General features: G+C 41.4%; 1 protein-coding gene across 2 annotated transcripts; it reads left to right on the top strand.

The window, feature by feature from the left end:
- Nucleotides 1-74: 74 nt before the first annotated feature.
- RAD51AP1 (RAD51 associated protein 1) lies at nt 75-7,801 on the top strand. 2 transcript variants are annotated; one of them, XM_027747567.2, is made up of 8 exons: nt 75-119; nt 2,486-2,535; nt 3,990-4,119; nt 4,438-4,547; nt 4,875-4,949; nt 5,543-5,686; nt 6,330-6,464; nt 7,303-7,801. In XM_027747567.2, the coding sequence occupies exons 1-8, from the start codon at nt 100-102 to the stop codon at nt 7,428-7,430; spliced, it is 792 nt and encodes a 263-aa protein (XP_027603368.1). In that variant the 5' UTR covers nt 75-99; the 3' UTR covers nt 7,431-7,801. The 2 variants fall into 2 exon arrangements, with proteins under 2 accessions (XP_027603368.1, XP_027603367.1); XM_027747566.2 differs by having other exon boundaries at nt 6,318-6,464.
- The last annotated feature ends 11,247 nt before the right edge of the window (nt 7,802-19,048 follow it).

Here is a 19,048-nt window from a genome sequence, read left to right as displayed (position 1 = left end):
AAAGCGCCTCTGGAGGGAGGGAGGGAGGGAGAAGGGGAGGGAAGAAGGGAAGGGCGGGCGGAGCGGCGGTGGCGGCGGGAGCGCTCGCCCGTAGCGGGGATGGCGCGGCCGGGCAGGAGGTGCGTGTGCCGGGAGGAAAGGAGGGCTCGCCGCCTGCTCTCGGGGCCTGGGATGGCTCCCAGGGTGGCCCTGTTTTCCTTTCCAGATGGAAGGGAATTGGCAGCTGGCTGAGCGGCAGGTCCCAGGGGGTCGCGGTCAGTGGCGCTGGGTCCGGATGGGGGCCTGTCGCTAGTGGGGTCCCTCGGGGTTCAGTGATAGAATCAAAGAATGGTTTGCATTGGAAGGGACTTAAAAGATCATCTCGTTCCCTGCCATGGGCAGGGACACCTTCCACTATCCCAGGTTGCTCAGAGCCCCATCCAACCTGGCCTTGAACACTTCCAGGGATGGGGCAGCCACAGCTTCTCTGAGCAACCTGTGCCAGGGCCTCCCCACCCTCCCAGGGAAGAATTCCTTCCTAATATCCAATCTGAACCTTCTCTCTGTCAGTTTGAAGCCATTCCCCCTTGTCCTGTCACTCCAGGCCCTTGGAAATAGTCTCTCTCCATCTACCTTGTGGGCTCCCTTCAGGTCCTGGAAGGCCACCATTAGGTCACCCCAAAGCTTCTCTTCTCCAGGCTGAACAATCCCAACTCTCTCAGCCTTTCCTCACAGCAGAGCTGCTCCATCCCTCTGATCATCTTGGTGTCCCTTCTCTGGACTCGCTCCAAGAGCTCCATGTCCTTGCTGTGCTGGGTCCCCAGAGCTGGAGGCAGCACTGCAGGGGGGTCATCCTGGGCCCGGTGTTGTTTAACTTGTTCGTCAGTGACTTGGCTGAAGGGGTCGATGCCTCGTCAGAAAGTTTGGTGAGGACACAAAGCCTGGAGGAGTGGCCGATATCCCAGGGAGCTGTGCAGATGTTCGGAGGGATCTTGACAGGATGGAGAGATGGGGAGAGAAGACCTCTCTGAAATTCAGCAAAGGCAAATGCAGGGTCTGCACCTGGGGAATAACCCCGTGCACCTCTACAGGCTGGGGGTGACCTGCTGGGAAGCAGCTCTGCGGGGGAGGACCTGGGGGTCCTGGTGGACAACAGTATGTCCCTGAGCCAGCAGTGTGTCCTGGGAGCAGGGAGGCCAGTGGGATCCCAGGGGGCATTGGAAAGAGCACTGCCAGCAGGATGAGGAGGGTAATCCTGCCCCTCTACTCAGCCATGCTGAGGAACATCTGAAGTCTTGGGCTCCTCAGGACAGGAGGAACATGGAGCTCCTGGAGTGGGTCCAGCAGTCTGCAGAGATGATTCAGGGACTGGAGCATCTCCCTGAGGAGGAAAGGCTGAGGGAGCTGGGGCTGTTCAGCCTCCAGAGGAGACACTGAGAGGGGACCTCATCCATGTGTGTCAGTGTGTGCAGGGAGGGGACAGAGGATGGACCAGGCTCTGCTCGGGGGTGCCCAGCAATGGCACAAGAAGCCTGGAACTGATGCCCAGGAAGTTCCAGCTGGACATGAAGAAGCACTTCTTTGCTGTGCAGTGACTGAGCACTGAACAGATTGCCCAGAGAGGGTGTGGAGTCTCCCTCCCTGTGGATATTCCAGAACAACCTGGACACAATCCTGTGCCATGTGCATTGGGATGACCCTGCTGGAGCAGGGAGGTGGGACCAGATGCCCCACTGTGGTCCCCTCCAACCTGACCCCTCCTTAAATTTTGTGATTCTATGAAGCATGGGGATTCTCCCTGGTGTGTCTGTGTCCCTGTCAGGGAGCACCCCTCAGGTAGATCCCAGGCTGTGTCCTCTCTGGTCCCCTCAAGTAACACCTGCCCTGACAGCAGCATTTCAAGTGCCTAAAAGTGACCTCGTAGATAAATAATTTCCATTGCACAGTAGCAGCTCACAGGCAGTGTGTCCATAAGGACAATGCAATGCTCCCATATGACAACAACAAAAAGTGCTGGTTTTTTAAGATTTTTAAAAAATCTGGAAGCTATTCCTGTTAACCCTGTTCTATACAGTAGTACTCGTTATACACATTATCTCTTCTCTCTGGTGACCAGTGACAGGACCCAAGGGAACAGCTGGAGCTGTGTCAGGGTAGAGTTAGATTGGATATTATGAAAAGGTCCTTCCCCAGAGGGTGGTTGGGCACTGAACAGGCTCCCCGGGGCAGTGGTCACAGCACCAAGGCTGCCAGAGCTCAAGGAGTGTTTGGACAACGTTCTCAGGGACATGGTGGGATTGTTGGGGTGTCTGTGCAGGGCCTGGAGTTGGACTCTGATCTTGTGAGTCCCTTCCAACTCAGGGTATTCTCTGATTTTGTTACTCCCTACCTTTGAACATGTACTGCTTTTTTTCTTGTAAAACTTGCTTTACCAAAAAATGAAATGTTAGCAAGTCAAGATACTCAGACAGAAAGGACTAATAGTATATATTTTCTTTTGACACAGGAACAGGAAAGTAGTTGATTATTCTCAATTTGGGGATTTGGAAGATGACGGTAAGTGGCATGTTCCTGCATGTAACAAACATGCCAGAAACTAATGGAACCACCCAAAATGGGTGGGAGGAGAGATGAAGGGAGACCTCACAGCAGTGCAGCTTCCTCATGAGGGACTCGATGATCCTTCCAACTCAGCATATTCTGTGATTTTCTGATTCTATGAAAATACCATCAGAGTGTCTTTAATGAAGTATATTTGTTAAGAATAGTTTGTTAAGCTCTTACTTCTTTCAGCAGAAGGAATCTGGGCACACTGGTGAATGTTCCAATTCCACAACCACGTCATGGCTGTAAAGCAGAGCATAAGAGCAGTGTGCCAGGAAACTGTGGAATACACAGTATCTTGTTGCAGTTAAATCTTTCTCTCCGTGCCCCAGTTTTCAGTGGCAATTAGTTCCATGACGCCCTGACTATTAGTTCACAGGGCTGTAAATGTGAATACAGAGGAAGTGTGAATCATCTCTACATAGGTCTAACATTTCTCCACAGCTCTCTGTCTCAGTGGGTTTGTGCTAAGAACATAGTACTCAAATTTGGAGTGTCATTGACCAGAAAAATAGATTGCAAGCTGTCTTTTTCCACAAAGGTCCTCCTTTCCTTCTAAGCCCTAATGGATGTTAATCATTTTTACTAATTTTTCTGGCAGAGTTTGTTTGCTTCCATTTTTGTTTGCTTTTTTTTTTCCATGCTGTTTGCAGGATCCAGGGAACAGTTTGAATTGGTGGGAAGGGGAGGGCAAAAATAAATAATGCTGAAGGCAATGCATATTCTTAGTTTAAATGTGGTGCATGACTTCTCTTAGTTTCTAGACCACTTCTAACAATCAAGAAAAACGTAAATTCTCCAAAACCTTTGTGATCTTAGCTAAGGTTCTCCATCATTTAGAGAATACTGAGGATCATTATTTTTTTTCCTTATTTTGCACTGTAATATGCAGTGCCCTCAACTGAAAGAAAGGCAGTTTTCGTGCCTTCTATTTTTATTTGAAAATTGGAGAAATGCATTATACCTAATAGGAGGCAATATGAAAATGATAGAAAAAAGGGAGCAACATAGATTTTTTTAAAAGTGGAAGTCATTGAGGGAAACAATCCCAAAACACCAGGAACTCAAATCACAGTGGTAGTGATTACTATTATAATATATATTATCAATCCTATCATATCATATTTTACCAATAAGATTGATGCTCAGTGTATCAAAATCTGGTAACACAGTGGACACTGAAGCTTTATTGCTAATAAAAGCATATATAAAAGAGGTCTTGTTGAATTTTCATTTCAAATACATTTAAGGATAGTATAGTTGTTGTCTTCTTTAAAAATTTCAGAAAAAAAAGGTTATCTGTGATATATTTTCAGTGTGTGTTGAGATTTAAGTCAAATGACTTCTTTCGACCCCATGGAAGAGTGTAGGAAAACTCCTGAGAGCTTGTTGCTGTTTTCCAACAGATGAAGACTTTGCACCTTCAAGCAAAAAATCCAGAACACAGCCCAAGGAACCAAAGAAGGAGAAAAAAGAGAAGCAAAAAAGGCCACCCAAAGAAGTGACTCAGTCACAAACACAGACACTTAGTAAAAGGTAACAAATGTTGTGGTCAACTCTGTGCTAATACCAATTATTAGGGTTTTTTTTATATATATATATATATATATAAAAATATATATAATGTTTTGCAATCACGATACTTTTAAGTGTAGAGTGCTTTAAACATCAGGGTGTACTTTGACTAAATAATTTCAGAAGGTAGTGCTCAGAACATGAAATTCTATAAATGAGTATCGAAATATTTCTCTCTTTAGAAGTATCTGAATTTTAAAAAGTTCAGTAAGTCAGAAGAAGATCTATAACACTCATATAATTCTTTTATTATTTACCATGGTTGTGGTTTTTTTCCAGGTTATCCTTGGATGACAAACTTTATAAGAGAGATTTGGAAGTTGCCTTAGCCTTGTCTGTCAAAGAAAAATCTGCAAATATCCTTGAGGTGCAAAATTCAGAAGAACAAGGTTACTTTGCAGTTCAATACAACACTCTTTATTCATATGTAGTGAATTTGAACATGAGAATTTATTTTGCAGTGAAATAGATTGAAAATCGTGCTTTATTTCAAGATGTCCTGATAAGGAAGTGAGAATTTTTAGGTAGTGCCTGTCTTCTTATGTTCTTGTTTTTTTTCTGTGAGAAAAGTAAGATCTCCCAAAACATATAGTTTGATTAGAGACAGATAAAAACTGTAGCTGTTTTCATTTATTAATATTTCTACTTTTTATCATGTGTTTTTTGCGTGTTGATATTTTATATTTTTTAACTTTTTTTTCTGGATCTTAAAACAGATAAGAGTATTGAATCAGAAGACTTACACAGGAGACCCCCTTTTTCCAACTGCAGTGTAGACAGTGAGGTTTTAGGTAAGTTGTTCTCATATTCTGTCTTCAGAAAGAGGATTTAAGTAGCTTCTCTCTTTTTTATTTCTATTGTTGCTTTTCACTGATGTGAAAAAAAGAGTCTTTGTCTTAAACAAAGATTGAAGGATGCCTTAATTTTTTCATTAAGTCTTAAAATGGGAAAACCTGGGGATTGCTGAGTGAGATTGTTACACATCACTAAAAGTCAGTTGGAAAACACAACAGTCATGTGACATTTTTAGATGCTTACTTTATTTCATTCTTTAAGAAGTTACACTTACCCTCTACTCTTTAATGGGTCCATAATGCCTAAGGATCAAATAAACATGACCAAGCATTTGCTGTGCCATTGGAAACTTCATTTTTCCAGTTTTTATTTTGGTCCCTCTGTTAGCTTGATTACAGAGAAATGTCACAATGAGAAAGTACAGTTTGGTTGGTTAAAAGAGTAAAATGAGGACCCCAGGAAAGCAAGTGTCAGCGATATGTTTTTGTGTAGTATAACTCAACATCACCACAAATTAGTTCTGGGAACTCAAATACCTTCTTCTTTTTGAGCAGGTGAATTTCAGTTAATCGAACCACCTGTTTCCTAGGTCTCAATCAGGTGATGGATGAAGACACACCCAAGGGTGATGGTGGGAAAAGAACAGTGACATCCAAAGTTCCAGCACAGCAGAAGGTGGTTGACAGTGATGACAGAGAGCATGACACTGACTCTGAGCCAGAGTCTGTCCCCAGTAAGTTCTTCTCCACAAAAACCCTCTCCTTAAATGTGCTTTGAATGTGATGCCTTACATATAGTTTGTATTTTCAGTGAAATTCCTGCTGCTTCCACTGTATTTTCCCTCCCCCCTTCTCTAATACCAGTGACAACCCAATAGCACTTTCACACTAAATTTAAACAATTGCAGCTTATTCATACACAGACCCCAAAGTGGCAGAATGCCACAGCTTCCCTACCTTTGTATGTCAGGACAAATTTCTTCTGCCCTCCTTGTCCAGGAAGCTTTTGTCTTTTTAAAGAGCCTCTGTTCATTTTTCCTGTGGTTTTCTGAGGTTTGCATCAACGTGAAGACTCTGGAGTATGAGGTGTTGCTGGTTTCAGTTTAAGCTTATTTATAAAAATAAGTAGCCTCCCTTCTTTCTTCCTTTCTTCCAATTCTCAGCTCTTAGGAAAGCAAACTAATCCATGTCTCAGTCATTCCCCAGTAGGTGACATGTCTGTATAAATATTTACTGCTCAAAGATGGGACAGTCTAGTACCATATTTGCTGTTTCTGCAGAGAGCTTGTGCTGATCAGTCATCTTACATAATGATTTCTCTGCTAAAGAGTGTCTTCCCAAAGTCACTTTTATTTTCCAACCAAGCATCACCTGTAGTTTCTCCTTCATGGACAATGGAACAGAAACCTGAGCCAAGGCAAAAGATGGTGTCCAACTCCTCAGAACCAGTTGGGAGGCCTCTACTTGCATCAAGTCCTGTAACACACAAAAAGCCTAAATGGACACCCCCAGGTACGTGTGAGGTTGTAACTGTAAACAGATACATTAGTTGACTTTTTAGCAATCTCACCTGAAAGCAAACAAAGCAAACAAACTATTTCAGCAAAATGCATGCTTGCCTTTTTATAAAGAAAGGTTTTCTTTTGACAGATTTAAGATTAAAAAAGAGAGAAAGGATGAAAAGCTATCTCTGTGCTTCTTTTACAGCATTATCCGTAACTCCTTTATCTGGGAAGGAGGAGTTAATGAAATATTTTTCATAGTGTGGATCAAGAGATTGTTTTATGTCCATTTCTCTCTTATTTAAAGCTTTCTTTATCTCTGCTACATGCTGCTTAATTATCTGTCCTAAACAAATAATATTAGAAAAATGTTTGAGAGTTTTAACTGCTCTAGTAAGGCAAGTGCTTAGAAGCTTTATTTTTGCAGGTGTTTGAACATGCTGCTGCCATTGAGTCCTGCTGCTTGCTTTGATTTTCCTTCTAATTTACTCTTCTGGTTCTCTCTGTTTGGCTCCTTTCCATCAAGCTTCCTTTCCCACTTGGAATTGTGTTGTGTGATTCTCTGTGGAGTGCCTGAAAATGCACAGAACACTGGGAACAGTTTTTATGGGCAGTGTTGCTCCAGTATCTTGCTGGTTAATTAGAAACTGTGCACCATTCCAAAGGGATGGATTCCTGGGGAGTGTGCTGATTTTCACATGCTGTGTTGTTCAGACCTCTCTGCAATATATTTAGAATAGTTTTTTTTGTTCTGTTAGGAAAACTATAAAAAGTCAACAGTCATATGATTTATTTTTTTCCCCCTCTAAACCTCTTATACCTTCTTTTTGTTTAAAACTTACTTTCAGCTCCATCAGGAAGCAGTAATTCCTCTGGGAGATACGTTGCTGTTAAGTCACCTACTCACTGCCTTAGACTTGGCCTCTCCAGACTTGCAAGAGTTAAACCACTGCATCCCAGTGCCACCAGCAGTTAAATGGTCAGTGACAAGGTGCCACATGAAGGAAAAGACTGTGGAAAGCGTTTTGCTTATAAACAGCATCATGGCACCATCCATTTTGGAGGACTGTTGTTTATGGACCATGTTGTAATGAGTTTTTATCCTGCAAGTTGCTGGGCATCCTTAAGTGCTACTGAATAATTGTATTATTTAATCAAGGTGACATCTGGGTCACCAGCTCTTTCATGTATTATATTCACAGATGTTGGTTTGTGATAATTTTAATTCTCTAATATCTAAACTCTTGGCAATAAAATAGCCTAGACAGCAGGATGTATGACAGAAAATACTTTTTTAGAATGTTGTATTTTTTAAAAAACTAAAATAAAGTACTTTATATAATCTGATTTTATGATTTTACTTTATTAATTTTGAAAATCACTTCAAATTTTGGCTGCAGTCTGGCAAATATTTTTGCATGTGTATGCCCTTACTAGAAGTCAGCAGCATTGGTTGGGCTCAGACAACGAGGATTTTGGTTGGAGCTCCTCAGGCTTCTTTGAGGACCATGATACCAAGCTTAGGGAGGGGGTTTTGTAAAGCATTGGAGTGACAGTTACTGAGTAATGAAACTGATTTCAAACTTATTGCCCCATAATGTAAATAATTTCCTATCTAAGCATATTGATTATGTTGGACGATGTAGCAAATGCATTTCTTTCTTGAGGGATCTGGTCATGACTCTCTGATTTGCATTAACAAAGGAATATGATAGAACCATGGAATGGCCTGGGTTGGAAGGGACCTTAAAGCTCATCTTGTTCCAACCCCCTGCCATGGGCAGGGACACCTTCCACTAGCCCAGGTTCCTCAAAGCCCCATCCAACATGGCCTGGAACACTTCCAGGGATGGGGCAGCCACAGCTTCTCTGGGCAACCTGTGCCAGGGCCTCCCCACCCTCCCAGGGAAGAATTTCTTCCTGATATCCAATTTAAACCTGTTCTCTGTCAGTTTGAAGCCATTCCCCCTTCTCCTGTCTCTCCAGGCCCTTGGAAATAAGTCTCCATCTTTCTTGTGGGCTCTCTTCAGGTCCTGGAAGGCCACCATTAGGTCACCCTGAAGCCAAGCCTTCATTTCCCTGGTCTATACCTTTCTCAGGTATTCTGTTAATGTGAAAATCTGTATCTTGTGATTAAATAATAAAGATGTAACAATGCTTACTCAGAACTGTGGGATTTAATAAGGGAAACAAACCTTTTCCCATTATTTTTCTAATGGAAACAGAAGTGCCCAAATGCCATTTCCTGTGATTGAGTGCAACAGGAATTCCATTAACTGCTCTTTAATTTTCAACAAAAGGGTTGGGTATTATTTGCTCTAAACAGATCAAATGTAAACTATGTTTCATGCCTGATCACTTTTGTTGTCTCAACTTCCTTTTCCCCAGCAGACTTGTATCAGTGCAAACCACAAAGCTGAAAACCCCTGTGTTACCACTTCCGCTGAGGCTCTGTGCAAAAACCTGCCCTTTGCATTTTAAGACACTTTGTCCTGCTGCTCACAAAGAATTATTGGTCCGTCTCCACTCACGTGTGACACGGTTCTCTTGGGAGGAAGCCAAAAAAGCTGTGATAAACAAAAGAACTTTGGTGGGTTAAGGCTTTTTCTGTTTGTGCTGGATCTTTCCTCACACCCGCAATATTGTGTACTTTTTAAATGAAGACTTTGAGCATGAGTTGTTCCTGTATATTTGGGATATTGAAAGATCTGAAATTTCATTTTCTCATATTTTGGGCTTTCCCCACAATTTGATTTTTTATTTTAATTGTTCTTGAATATGATTCAATAAAGGTTAGTTTTCTCTAGGGTTGTCTGAATAAGAGCGTGAAAGGACTTTAAGCTTGATCAACTGGCATTGAGTGTAAAAGACAAAAGCTACATATTCCTTAGTGTCTTTAAGCTTCTCTCTGTTTAATGCTCAGGCCTCTCAGTTCCTCTTACCAAATTCTTCTTCATAATGACAGCCCTTGAGGACAAGGTGATCATAATTTTGGATGTCATTAAAAGTTATAAGACTACGATGAACAAAGAAATCATATAAAAAACCAAAACTGATTGAACATGAAAACCAGATATTTATCTGGTTGGTTATCTTTCTTTTTCCCTCCTTGAACACATGACAGGTTTCCTCAGATGTTTCACGTTTTTTTACTTCCAGTAAATCTCCATAAATCTTGCTTTTATTCTAAAATATTTGCAAGATTCCTTGAACTGAAGGACTCTTTAGAGTTGTAATCAGACAGTTCTTTTAGGAATACCTTGTGAACTCCATCTCAGCAAAAAGTTTAGAAGACAGGTGCATATTTTTAAGAATTATATTAAGAATTTTAAAGAATATTTTTAATATTTTAAAGAATTTTTAAAATAATTCTTATCTTAAAGAGTAATATAAGTGTAACTATGTAGGAAATCAACATTAGAGGGCACAACAACATCAAGTTATCGTTCCAGTGCAATGGAGCTATATGTATGATATGCATATGATTTGTATTTGCATATCAAAGGGTTGGGTGACATTTGGGAGCAAAACATCTAGAACAGGAAAACAAACAGAAATTTAACAAACAACTTTTGTCCAAGTATATCAACAACACAGCTTTAATGCATTTTCATAGGTGAAGGGACTAATAATAGTTACAGTAACAACTTTTGGTTAGTTATGCTTGCTCATAAGATTCCAGACTTAAAAGAGAACAATTTTGGTAATCATCTCTCCTTTTCTAGGCCCCTATTTCAATCCCATAAGATGGAGACCTCCGGGGAAAATGCCTACATTCTGAGATCGTTTAAGAGTTTTTGAAACCTGGTAAAACATTAGAACCTCATCCACAGAAATTTTACTGAAACCTATCACATTCACTGCCTCCAGTGTATGGTTTGCTGAATTATAGCTTACTCTGGTATTAACAAATCTTTAAATATCGCTTTCTAAAGGTTACAAAATTTCCAGGAAAGTGAAGATAAGATGAAAATCATAATGATCATAGAATTATAGAATGGCCTAGGTCAGAAGGGCCCTTAAAGATCATCTCATTCCAACCCCCCTGCCATGGGCAGGGACACCTTCCACTATCCCAGGTTGCTCAGAGCCCCATCCAACCTGGCCTTGGACACTTCCAGGGATGGGGCAGCCACAGCTTCCCTGGGCAACCTGTGCCAGGGCCTCCCCACCCTCCCAGGGAAGAATTTCTTCCTGATATCCAATTTAAACCTGTTCTCTGTCTGTTTGAAGCCGTTCCCCCTTGTCCTCTCCCTACCTGTTCTTCTAAATAATCTCTAATAATCTCCAGAGGTTCTGCAGTGATTTTAGGTGGAACTCAATTCCCTTGTGAAAGGTGTTCCCTTTGGCTGTGTTCACATGGCTGTGCAGGAGTAACAATGAAGCCACTGCCAGCCCGCAGGTTTTGGAAAGCCACACCAGCTGTTATGCTTGAGAGAAAGCTCATTAAATGAACACTTATAAGCTCATTTTGCTGCCACGTGGATGGATCTTAGGGCTCTTGTGCCTTACCTGGCTGCCCCCACCCATTCCACCTGCCCTTCTGACATGTAACTGGGAAGACAAAATGGCACAAAGTCTTTCCTAGGAAGGGTGAAATGTGCCCTTAAAGCAAAGGCAGATGAGGTGTATTTCCTAAGAGTTGGCTGCACTTAGGACACCTGCAAAGTAACTGCAAATGTGGAGAGCTGCCAAAGATGCTGGGAACATTTAAATCAGCGAGATAGAGATGAAGCACTGAATGGGTTTGGAACGATCATTATAAGAAAAAAATCTGTATGGGATGTGTTTTCCACTTCTAATTTATGCAGTTTGCATAGAAAGTCTGATTCTCCTCCTTCATCACCTTTGTGCTCTGTATCTTCATTACCCAGTGAGGTTGTAATGATAAGTGATAATGGAGCACATATTTTGTGCAGAAATGTGTTCCCTCTGGAACAGGGGTGAGCTTGTCTCCACTGAGATCAGCTCCCTCTTCCCCTTTTCTCGTTTGCTCAGATTTGTCTTTCTTGCCAAAAAAATTTGGAGGCAGTTTTTTCCAGCTGCTCCCAAAAGAGTGGGGGGTGGTATGTTGTTTCAGAGATGGGAAGCATTATGAGATCACAGTCAGCCTGTTCCCAAGTGGGAACACTGCCTAACTCCCAAATTTTCATCCATATCACTCCTGAGACATGTTACCCAGCACATACTGCAGTAGCTCCTCTGGAACAAAAAGGATTTATGAGCAAATTTTGGTTTTGATAACGTGTGATATGATTTATTACTGTCCTGATGATGATGTTATTTTGCACTCCCTGGTTAAACATAAAGGGGATGTCTGACAAAGAATGAGAAAGTGAGTGTTATTGTCCAAATGTAAGACAAGACTGTGGTAGCACAAGTAAAAATGCAGGTCTGGTGTAATAAACAGTGGTACTGCAACACCATTTAGATTCTAGGTCACTTAGATTCTAAGGCAGTGCTTGAGATCATCTGCTTCAATTATTCTTTGGACAATAATATTAAGGAAATAGCTCTCCTTCAAAATCTCCCTAATATTCTGTGAATTTACAATGCATGTTAAGAGACTATTATTAAAATGTTTTCTAGAAATAATAGGAAAGTTCTTTTACTAAATACGTATTTCTCCTGAAAAATGTCATATGAGGAGTGTCTGAGGGTGCTGGGGGTGTTAAGCCTGGAGAAAAGGAGGGTCAGGGGGGGACCTTCCCACTCTTTACAACTCCCTGACAGGAGGTTGTAGCCAGATGGGGGTCGGGCTCTGCTCCCAGGGAACAAGGGACAGGACAAGAGGAAAGACCTCAAGCTGTGCCAGGGGAGGTTCATGTAGGACATCAGGAAGAATTTCTTCACTGACATGATGGGCAGGCATTGGAAGGGGCTGCCCAGGGAGGTGGTGGAGTTCCTATCCCTGGAGGTGTCCAAGGAAGGACTGGACATGGCTCTCAGTGCTCTGGGCTGGGGGACAGGGTGGGGATTGGGAACAGGTTGGACTCGATGATCCTGGAGGTCTTTTCCAGCCTAAATGATTTCGTGATTCTGTGAGGTTTTGCCAGTACCTGGATCTAGCAGGGACTGTAATCACTCACTCTGAAGTACATAGAACCACTTACACACTCCAAATTAGCTGAAATATCTCACTGAATCAGAGCCTCACTGGTAATTAACTCATGTCTCCCCCACAGAGGTGTTACCTTAACCATGTTATTCAAGACATATCTCAGAGCTCAGTTCAATAACAGCACATGAAATGCAGGCTGGATCCCAGGGTTTTCACTTGGTGTCCACTGGATGAGAGGAAGCAGACAGCAGTGAACCACTGCACTGCATTTCTGATGCGCATGAGTGCCTACAGCGTTCCTGAAAACTGGATTTTGGCCACTGGAGCCTGTGCAGATAAATGTAGACATCTTGCAAGAGCTAAAAGTAGATCCCATGAGCACACAGTCCAGCCTCCCTAAATAAAATCCCTGGGCTTCACATCCATTCCTTGCGGGAAGGCAGAACTATCCAGAAGAGTCAGAGATGGTCTAAAGCAAAATGTAGGCAGAGGGATGTGCCTGGAAGTTGCATCCTGCCTTTACATATTTCCACCTAATCATTAGATCTGTTTTTAATTCTAGTCAAAATATATATGGTGTTTGTTTTTTTAGTAGGAGCCATGTAGTTGCAATTGCAATGATTAAGGTTATATGTAAGCTGAGGTCTGGAGAGAGGTGATTTCTTTCATCAGCCTAATTTAAAATGTTAGGAAGTCACAGACTTACACCTTTTTTTTACTGCCTTCTCTTCTCCAGGTTGAACAATCCCAATTCTCCCAACCTTCGAGGTTCTCCATCCCTATAATCTTCTCAGGATTTGCTCCAACAGGTCCATGTCCTGTCTTTTCCTTTTTTAGAATACTGAAATTAATAAGAGTTAATTTTCTTATATTTTTATTGTTAAAAAATTGTTTTACAAGCGCTAATATTATTTACTCTTTCTTTCAAAATATTTTAATGCAAAAAGTATTCAGGACCACAGAGAGATTAAATTTATATTTTGTCATTGTTCAATTTTTACTTCTTTTGGAAGTTTGAAAAAAAAAAAAGGGAGGGAAGGAAAGAGAAGGATGAGAAAAAAGACAATCGGATGACAAAACAAGAAGTGAAAACCCAAAACTGCTTTAATTAAAGGAAAAAAACCAACAAAAACAAATTAAAAAATGTAAAGAAACAAACAATAAAATCTGAAGACTATAACTTTTCTTGCAAAAAAAATAGAAAACCAATTTGAAAAATATTTTAGAGAATCAGCAAAGAGGTTGTCTTTGGCAGGAAATACAGCAATAAATAATAAGTGGAAGAGCTTGCACTATAAAGTTCATAATAAACAAATTCTGCCTTTGTCTTCATATCCTGCTCCAACTCACATCAGTGAAGTGCTCTTCTGTTTCCAGGAGTCAAATTTAGAGCTGGAAAGGAGACAAGGAAAGTGATGGAAAATGGAGAAACTGAAGTAAGTTTTTTATGAAGCCTTGTGGAAGATGGATTGTTCCTCACATCCTGAACTCCAGTCACTATGAACTAAGCAAGAGACTATTTCCAAGGGCCTGGAGTGACAGGACAAGGAGAATGGCTTCAAATTGACAGGTTTAGATTGGATATTAGGGAGAAATTCTTCCCTGGGAGGGTGGGAAGGCCCTGGCACAGGTTGCCCAGAGAAGCTGTGGCTGCCCCATCCCTGGAAATGTCCAAGGACAGGTTGGATGGGCTCAGAACCTGGGCTAGTGGAAGGCGTTCCTGCCCATACAGGTGATCTTTAAGGTCCCTTCCAAACCAAACCATTCCATGATCCTGTGATTCAAAAAAGGGGAGATATGAAGGTTTATTTTCTCTGTTTTATTCCAAATCCACTATGGCTTTATTGTCCTAAGGCTAGCATTGCTCCTCTCTTTTTTAAAATCTTTCTTTCTCTGTGGTTAAGACTGTGTCTGCATTTTTCTGCCTTTTATGAAATATGAATTGCTTTCTCATATGCAAAGAGAGTAAAGAAAATAATTACTTGAGACTAAGTGTTGCCTACTTCCCAATGGAGTCTGTCAGGAGTATAAAAATAGACTATGGTGAGGTGAATAAAACATGACTGAAATCTGTTCCCTTAATATTCCAAACTAAGGCTGTTTCTGCTGTAGGCATTTTGCTGATGGTTAATACATAAAGGGTGCATAGAGAATTAAAATGTAAGCAGAGACAGGACTACCTAGAAACACTCACTCCAAGACTGCAAGTAGTTTTGAGGGCTAAGAGAGAGCTGTGAACCTAAATACTCTGAATTACCTTTGAATTACCTTCATTAGACAGTTAATGTTTGTAGCAGGTGAGGTAAAGCTGTGTCCTTTGAAGAAGAATAAAAAAAAAAAAAAAAAAGAAGAAGAAAGGAAAGCAAATGACCCTCAAGGGATGGTTTTGCAATCCTGCTGAGCCCAATTGACAAACATGTTGTGCTTGTGCTAAGTCCTCAAAGATTTCATAGCACGTCAGCAGCTCTGCTACCATCCACAGTTCAGTTTAATATTATTTAGACTGTGTCAGTGCTGGGAAATGTGGTAAAACAATATGGGACTTGATTCCAGCCACCTTATGCATCAAAATCATCAATCAGCCCATGCTTTTATTCACAGAGGGGCACGGGTTGGATTAGATTAACTTTAGTGCCAGATTTGAATGACAAAAAGAACAATTTAATGGAGACAGATGTAAAAGCTTTGTCGTGGTGGGGAAAGAAAGAAGGAAACAATGAGAGCTGCTGTGATTTCAGCTTCTTCAGTAACTCTTGTTTACGAGTGAGAAGAAATAAAAGAATCCAGCCTGAGGTAATAGTGGTTGGCATTTGTTTTTATTCTTTGATGTGCATACGTTTGTATTAGGTTGTGACACACCTGTTGTGAGGAATAGAAAAATAACTGCTAGAAAACAGAAGATAGTTTGATGAGTTGCATCATATGTCATCAACTCCGTATGATATTTTTATTGTATTAACCATAAATTTCTTTGGAGAAGTTGAATTAAGATGTGGGGTTCTTGGGGCTGTCCTGTGCAGGGCCAGGAGCTGGACTTCAGTGATCTCTGTGGGTCCCTTCCAACTCAGGATATTCTGTGATTCTATGATGGCAATTTTTAATGGAAGCAACATCAGTAATGCTGCAAAGATAAAAACTTAACATTTTTAAGTCACAGGAGTATCTTAAAGGTTTCTGCATAAATGATAAGCAAATGATTAATTTCTACACCCAGAGTAACTAGGGTCCCGCAAAAGTTTTCATAATAAACTTCAGGTTTATATGAAAGGCTTTGTGGCTTATTAAAAATATATGTATATTGTAGACAGCTGGCCTATTTTTTATTTTAGAGAAAAATAAGATACTCTATAGAAATCCCAGTGATTTACATTACTCTGAAATCAAAAGCTCTGCCTTATAAAAAAGTGTGCTTCTAAGTTTAAAGCTGACATTTGATAATTTTGTTTAAACTGACCTTCTAGAGGAAAATCAACATGAGGGTTCATTCATTGATGAGCTACTAATTTCATATTTGTATAACTCCTCAGAAGTGATGAAGTTGTCAAATTATGCCCCTAGTTTTCCTCCCCAGATGGCACTATTCAGAAGGTATATCTGAGTGCACAGGTGAATATCTGATGTCAGGAGTATCTGGGGAGGTGTTTAGTAAGTATAGTTATGAACTATAAAAGGACCGAGAGGCCTTGATTCTCCTGGACCAGCCTCTCCAGCTTCCCTTTCCAGGGAAAAACACAGGAGGTCACTTGGTCTGTTCAGACTGGAGAAGAGGACACTGAGGGGAGACCTCACAGCATCTGCAGCTTCCTCACGAGGGGCAGTGGAAGGGGAAGGCTCTGATCTTTGCTCTCTGGTGACCAGTGGCAGGACCCGAGGGAACAGCTGGAGCTGTGTCAGGGGAGGGTTAGGTTGGATCTCAGGAAAAGGTTCTTCCCCCAGAGGGTGGTTGGGCACTGACCAGGCTCCCCAGGGCAGTGGGCACAGCACCAAGGCTGATAGAGCTCAAGGAGCATTTGGACAACACTCTCAGGCACATGGTGGGATTGTTGGGGTGTCTGTGCAGGGCCAGGAGTTGGACTCAATGATCCTTGTGAGTCCCAACTCAGGGTATTCTATGATTCCGTGATTCATTTGCCTACCAACTATTTTTTTTTTTTTGCCCGTGAATTTTCACCATATCCAGAGCTTCATTTCATCTGTGCACCCCACTCGATTTAAATCAGCTTATCTGGTCCATGTCCAATTCCTGCTTCTCATGTGATTTCTCTTCATTTTGGGAGTCCAGGAATAACCATATTTTCTGTTCTTGGAATAGTCCTAAGAACAGATTGATGCATTAGAAAAGCCTGTTGGAGCACTGATTTCTGAGCTGTCATTTTTTGCCCAGCCTGTTTTCTAGAAATGATGATGTTGCTAGGGGTCCTTGTGGCTTATGCAGTCAGAGAGCTGTTTGGAAAATCCCCAAATTCTATTTGAATTCCATTGAGGACCCTTGCTCAGATGTTAGGAATTATCTCAAAGAGTTATGGTAATTACATCCTTAGCTACACATAATTCCCTTCCATGTAAAATTACATTCATGGTTCTTATCCAGCTTTTGAGCCCTTTTAGAACTAGCATTATAAATTTTTTCTTGTTTGCCAGGTTAAAGAGCAGATCTTAACCATGATAGGAATTGTTAATAAAGAGCCAACTTACTAGCAATTATTTTAAATGTTAGAATCTTGATTTTACCATACCCCAAGCTTTTGCACTCTTCAGTGGAAGACATTTTCTAAAGAAGCCAGAAACTGTGAAAACTGTGACAGGTTTTCCCATTTCTAGCAGACTTGGACTGATTGGTTCATCTGGTGGGATCTTTGCCCAGCTAAATGTATGCAAAACCTTAAATCACCCACTCCTTTTGCACTGATTTTGCCACAGTCTTATTGACACAGTTAATGTGCTTTATTACAGCAAATGGAGCAGGAATGGTTTAAGAAGATTTTTGTCAACTCCATTCACACTACTTTGGGGAATTTGATATTTATCTTCCCTGCTTCATCCTGCAGTGGCAGCATTTGACTTTCTCTGGGGCACTGCTCAAGCCTGTGTGGGTGCAAAAGCACAGGGCTGGAGACAGTGCTCAGCTCATTGTTCCTCTGTGCCTTTTGCCCCCGCTCAGATCAGGAACACTGAAGTGCAGGAGTAGCACAGTAAATGCTATAAAGAGCAGAATTGATCTAATCTATTTCTTGGGATGTAAAAATTTAGGGTAGCCAGTCTACATTATTTGCATAGGTTCTTTCTCAAGCCAAGCCAATAAAAAGACAGGGGCACTTCCATGGGGAAATTCATTTATCTTGAATATTTAGCTAAGATGGAATGAATCCTCTTCCCACTCCAGAAAGGGTTTTTTTGCATCAGAATCTCTTTAAATTTGTTTGCCACTTATGCTATTCTACTTCACAGTGCTGTTGCCAAACTTAATAAATTTGTCATTAAGGTGTTGTCTGTGTGATAAGCACTGCTAGTGATCACATCCACGAGGAATTTTTTTACCACTGTACTTAGCTCCATTAATGAAATTCCTTTCAGGAGTGGGTATTTTTAATAAAATTAGTTACAAAGACCATACATATTTCCTTCAAATTTTAAATTTCTAAATTATGCATGAAATCTTTTATGCACTGCTTTTTACTTCAGTATATCGTGACTGAGACTTTGCAGTAATCCTGGCAGGTTTCTCTTGCTTTGAGAGTATTGTTGAGAAATGTATGAGAAAACTTCATTCAGTTTCTTTTGTTGTCAAAAATTAGTTGGTCCTCTTCAGGTATGAGAAAATAATCATCCTGAAGATTGTTTTTATTCCTGCATGACTTAGCAAAGCAAATTTGAATATGTTTACAAGAATGTAATAAAATAAAATGAGGAGAAGAGAAAGCATTGCAAAAAGGGGAATAAAGAAAATAAAATATCATAGAATCATAGAATGGTTTGGGTTGGAAGGGACTTTAAGATCATCCAGTTCCAACTCCCTTGCCATGGGCAGGGCCACCTTCCACTAGACCAGGTTGCTCAGAACTCCATCCAACCTGATCTTCCAGGGATGGGGCAGTAGAGGATGTTCTTCTTAGCGGGGGGACAACTGAATGCTTGGGTAGATCTGTCCTTCACTCCTGTCTATATAGGTTATCCTGGGAATGTTTAGATTGGATATTAGGAAAAAATTCTTCCCTGTGAGGGTGGGGAGGCCCTGGCACAGGTTGCCCAGAGAAGCTGTGGCTGCCCCATCCCTGGAAGTGTTGAAGGCCAGGCTGGATGGGGCTCTGAGCAACCTGGGCTAGTGGAAGGTGTCCCTGCCCATGGCAGGGGGTTGGAACTGGATGGTCTTTAAGATCCCTTCCAACCCAAACCCTTCTATGATTCCATGATGTCCATGCCTTCCCTGGTGGCATGACAGCCTGTGTGGTTGTTTGGCTGGAAAATGAGAAGATTCTCTTGCATGTGAGGTGTATAACACTGGGGAGGATTTGTTGGAGTGTTGCCAGGCTTGA

Source organism: Pipra filicauda, unplaced genomic scaffold, assembly GCF_003945595.2.
Source record: "Pipra filicauda isolate LSUMZ 115617 unplaced genomic scaffold, ASM394559v2 scaffold528_size357041_pilon, whole genome shotgun sequence".
In the NCBI taxonomy this organism is placed as follows: domain Eukaryota; kingdom Metazoa; phylum Chordata; class Aves; order Passeriformes; family Pipridae; genus Pipra; species Pipra filicauda.
Note: the sequence above shows the minus strand (reverse complement) of the source record. Positions and strands in the feature narration are given on the sequence as shown.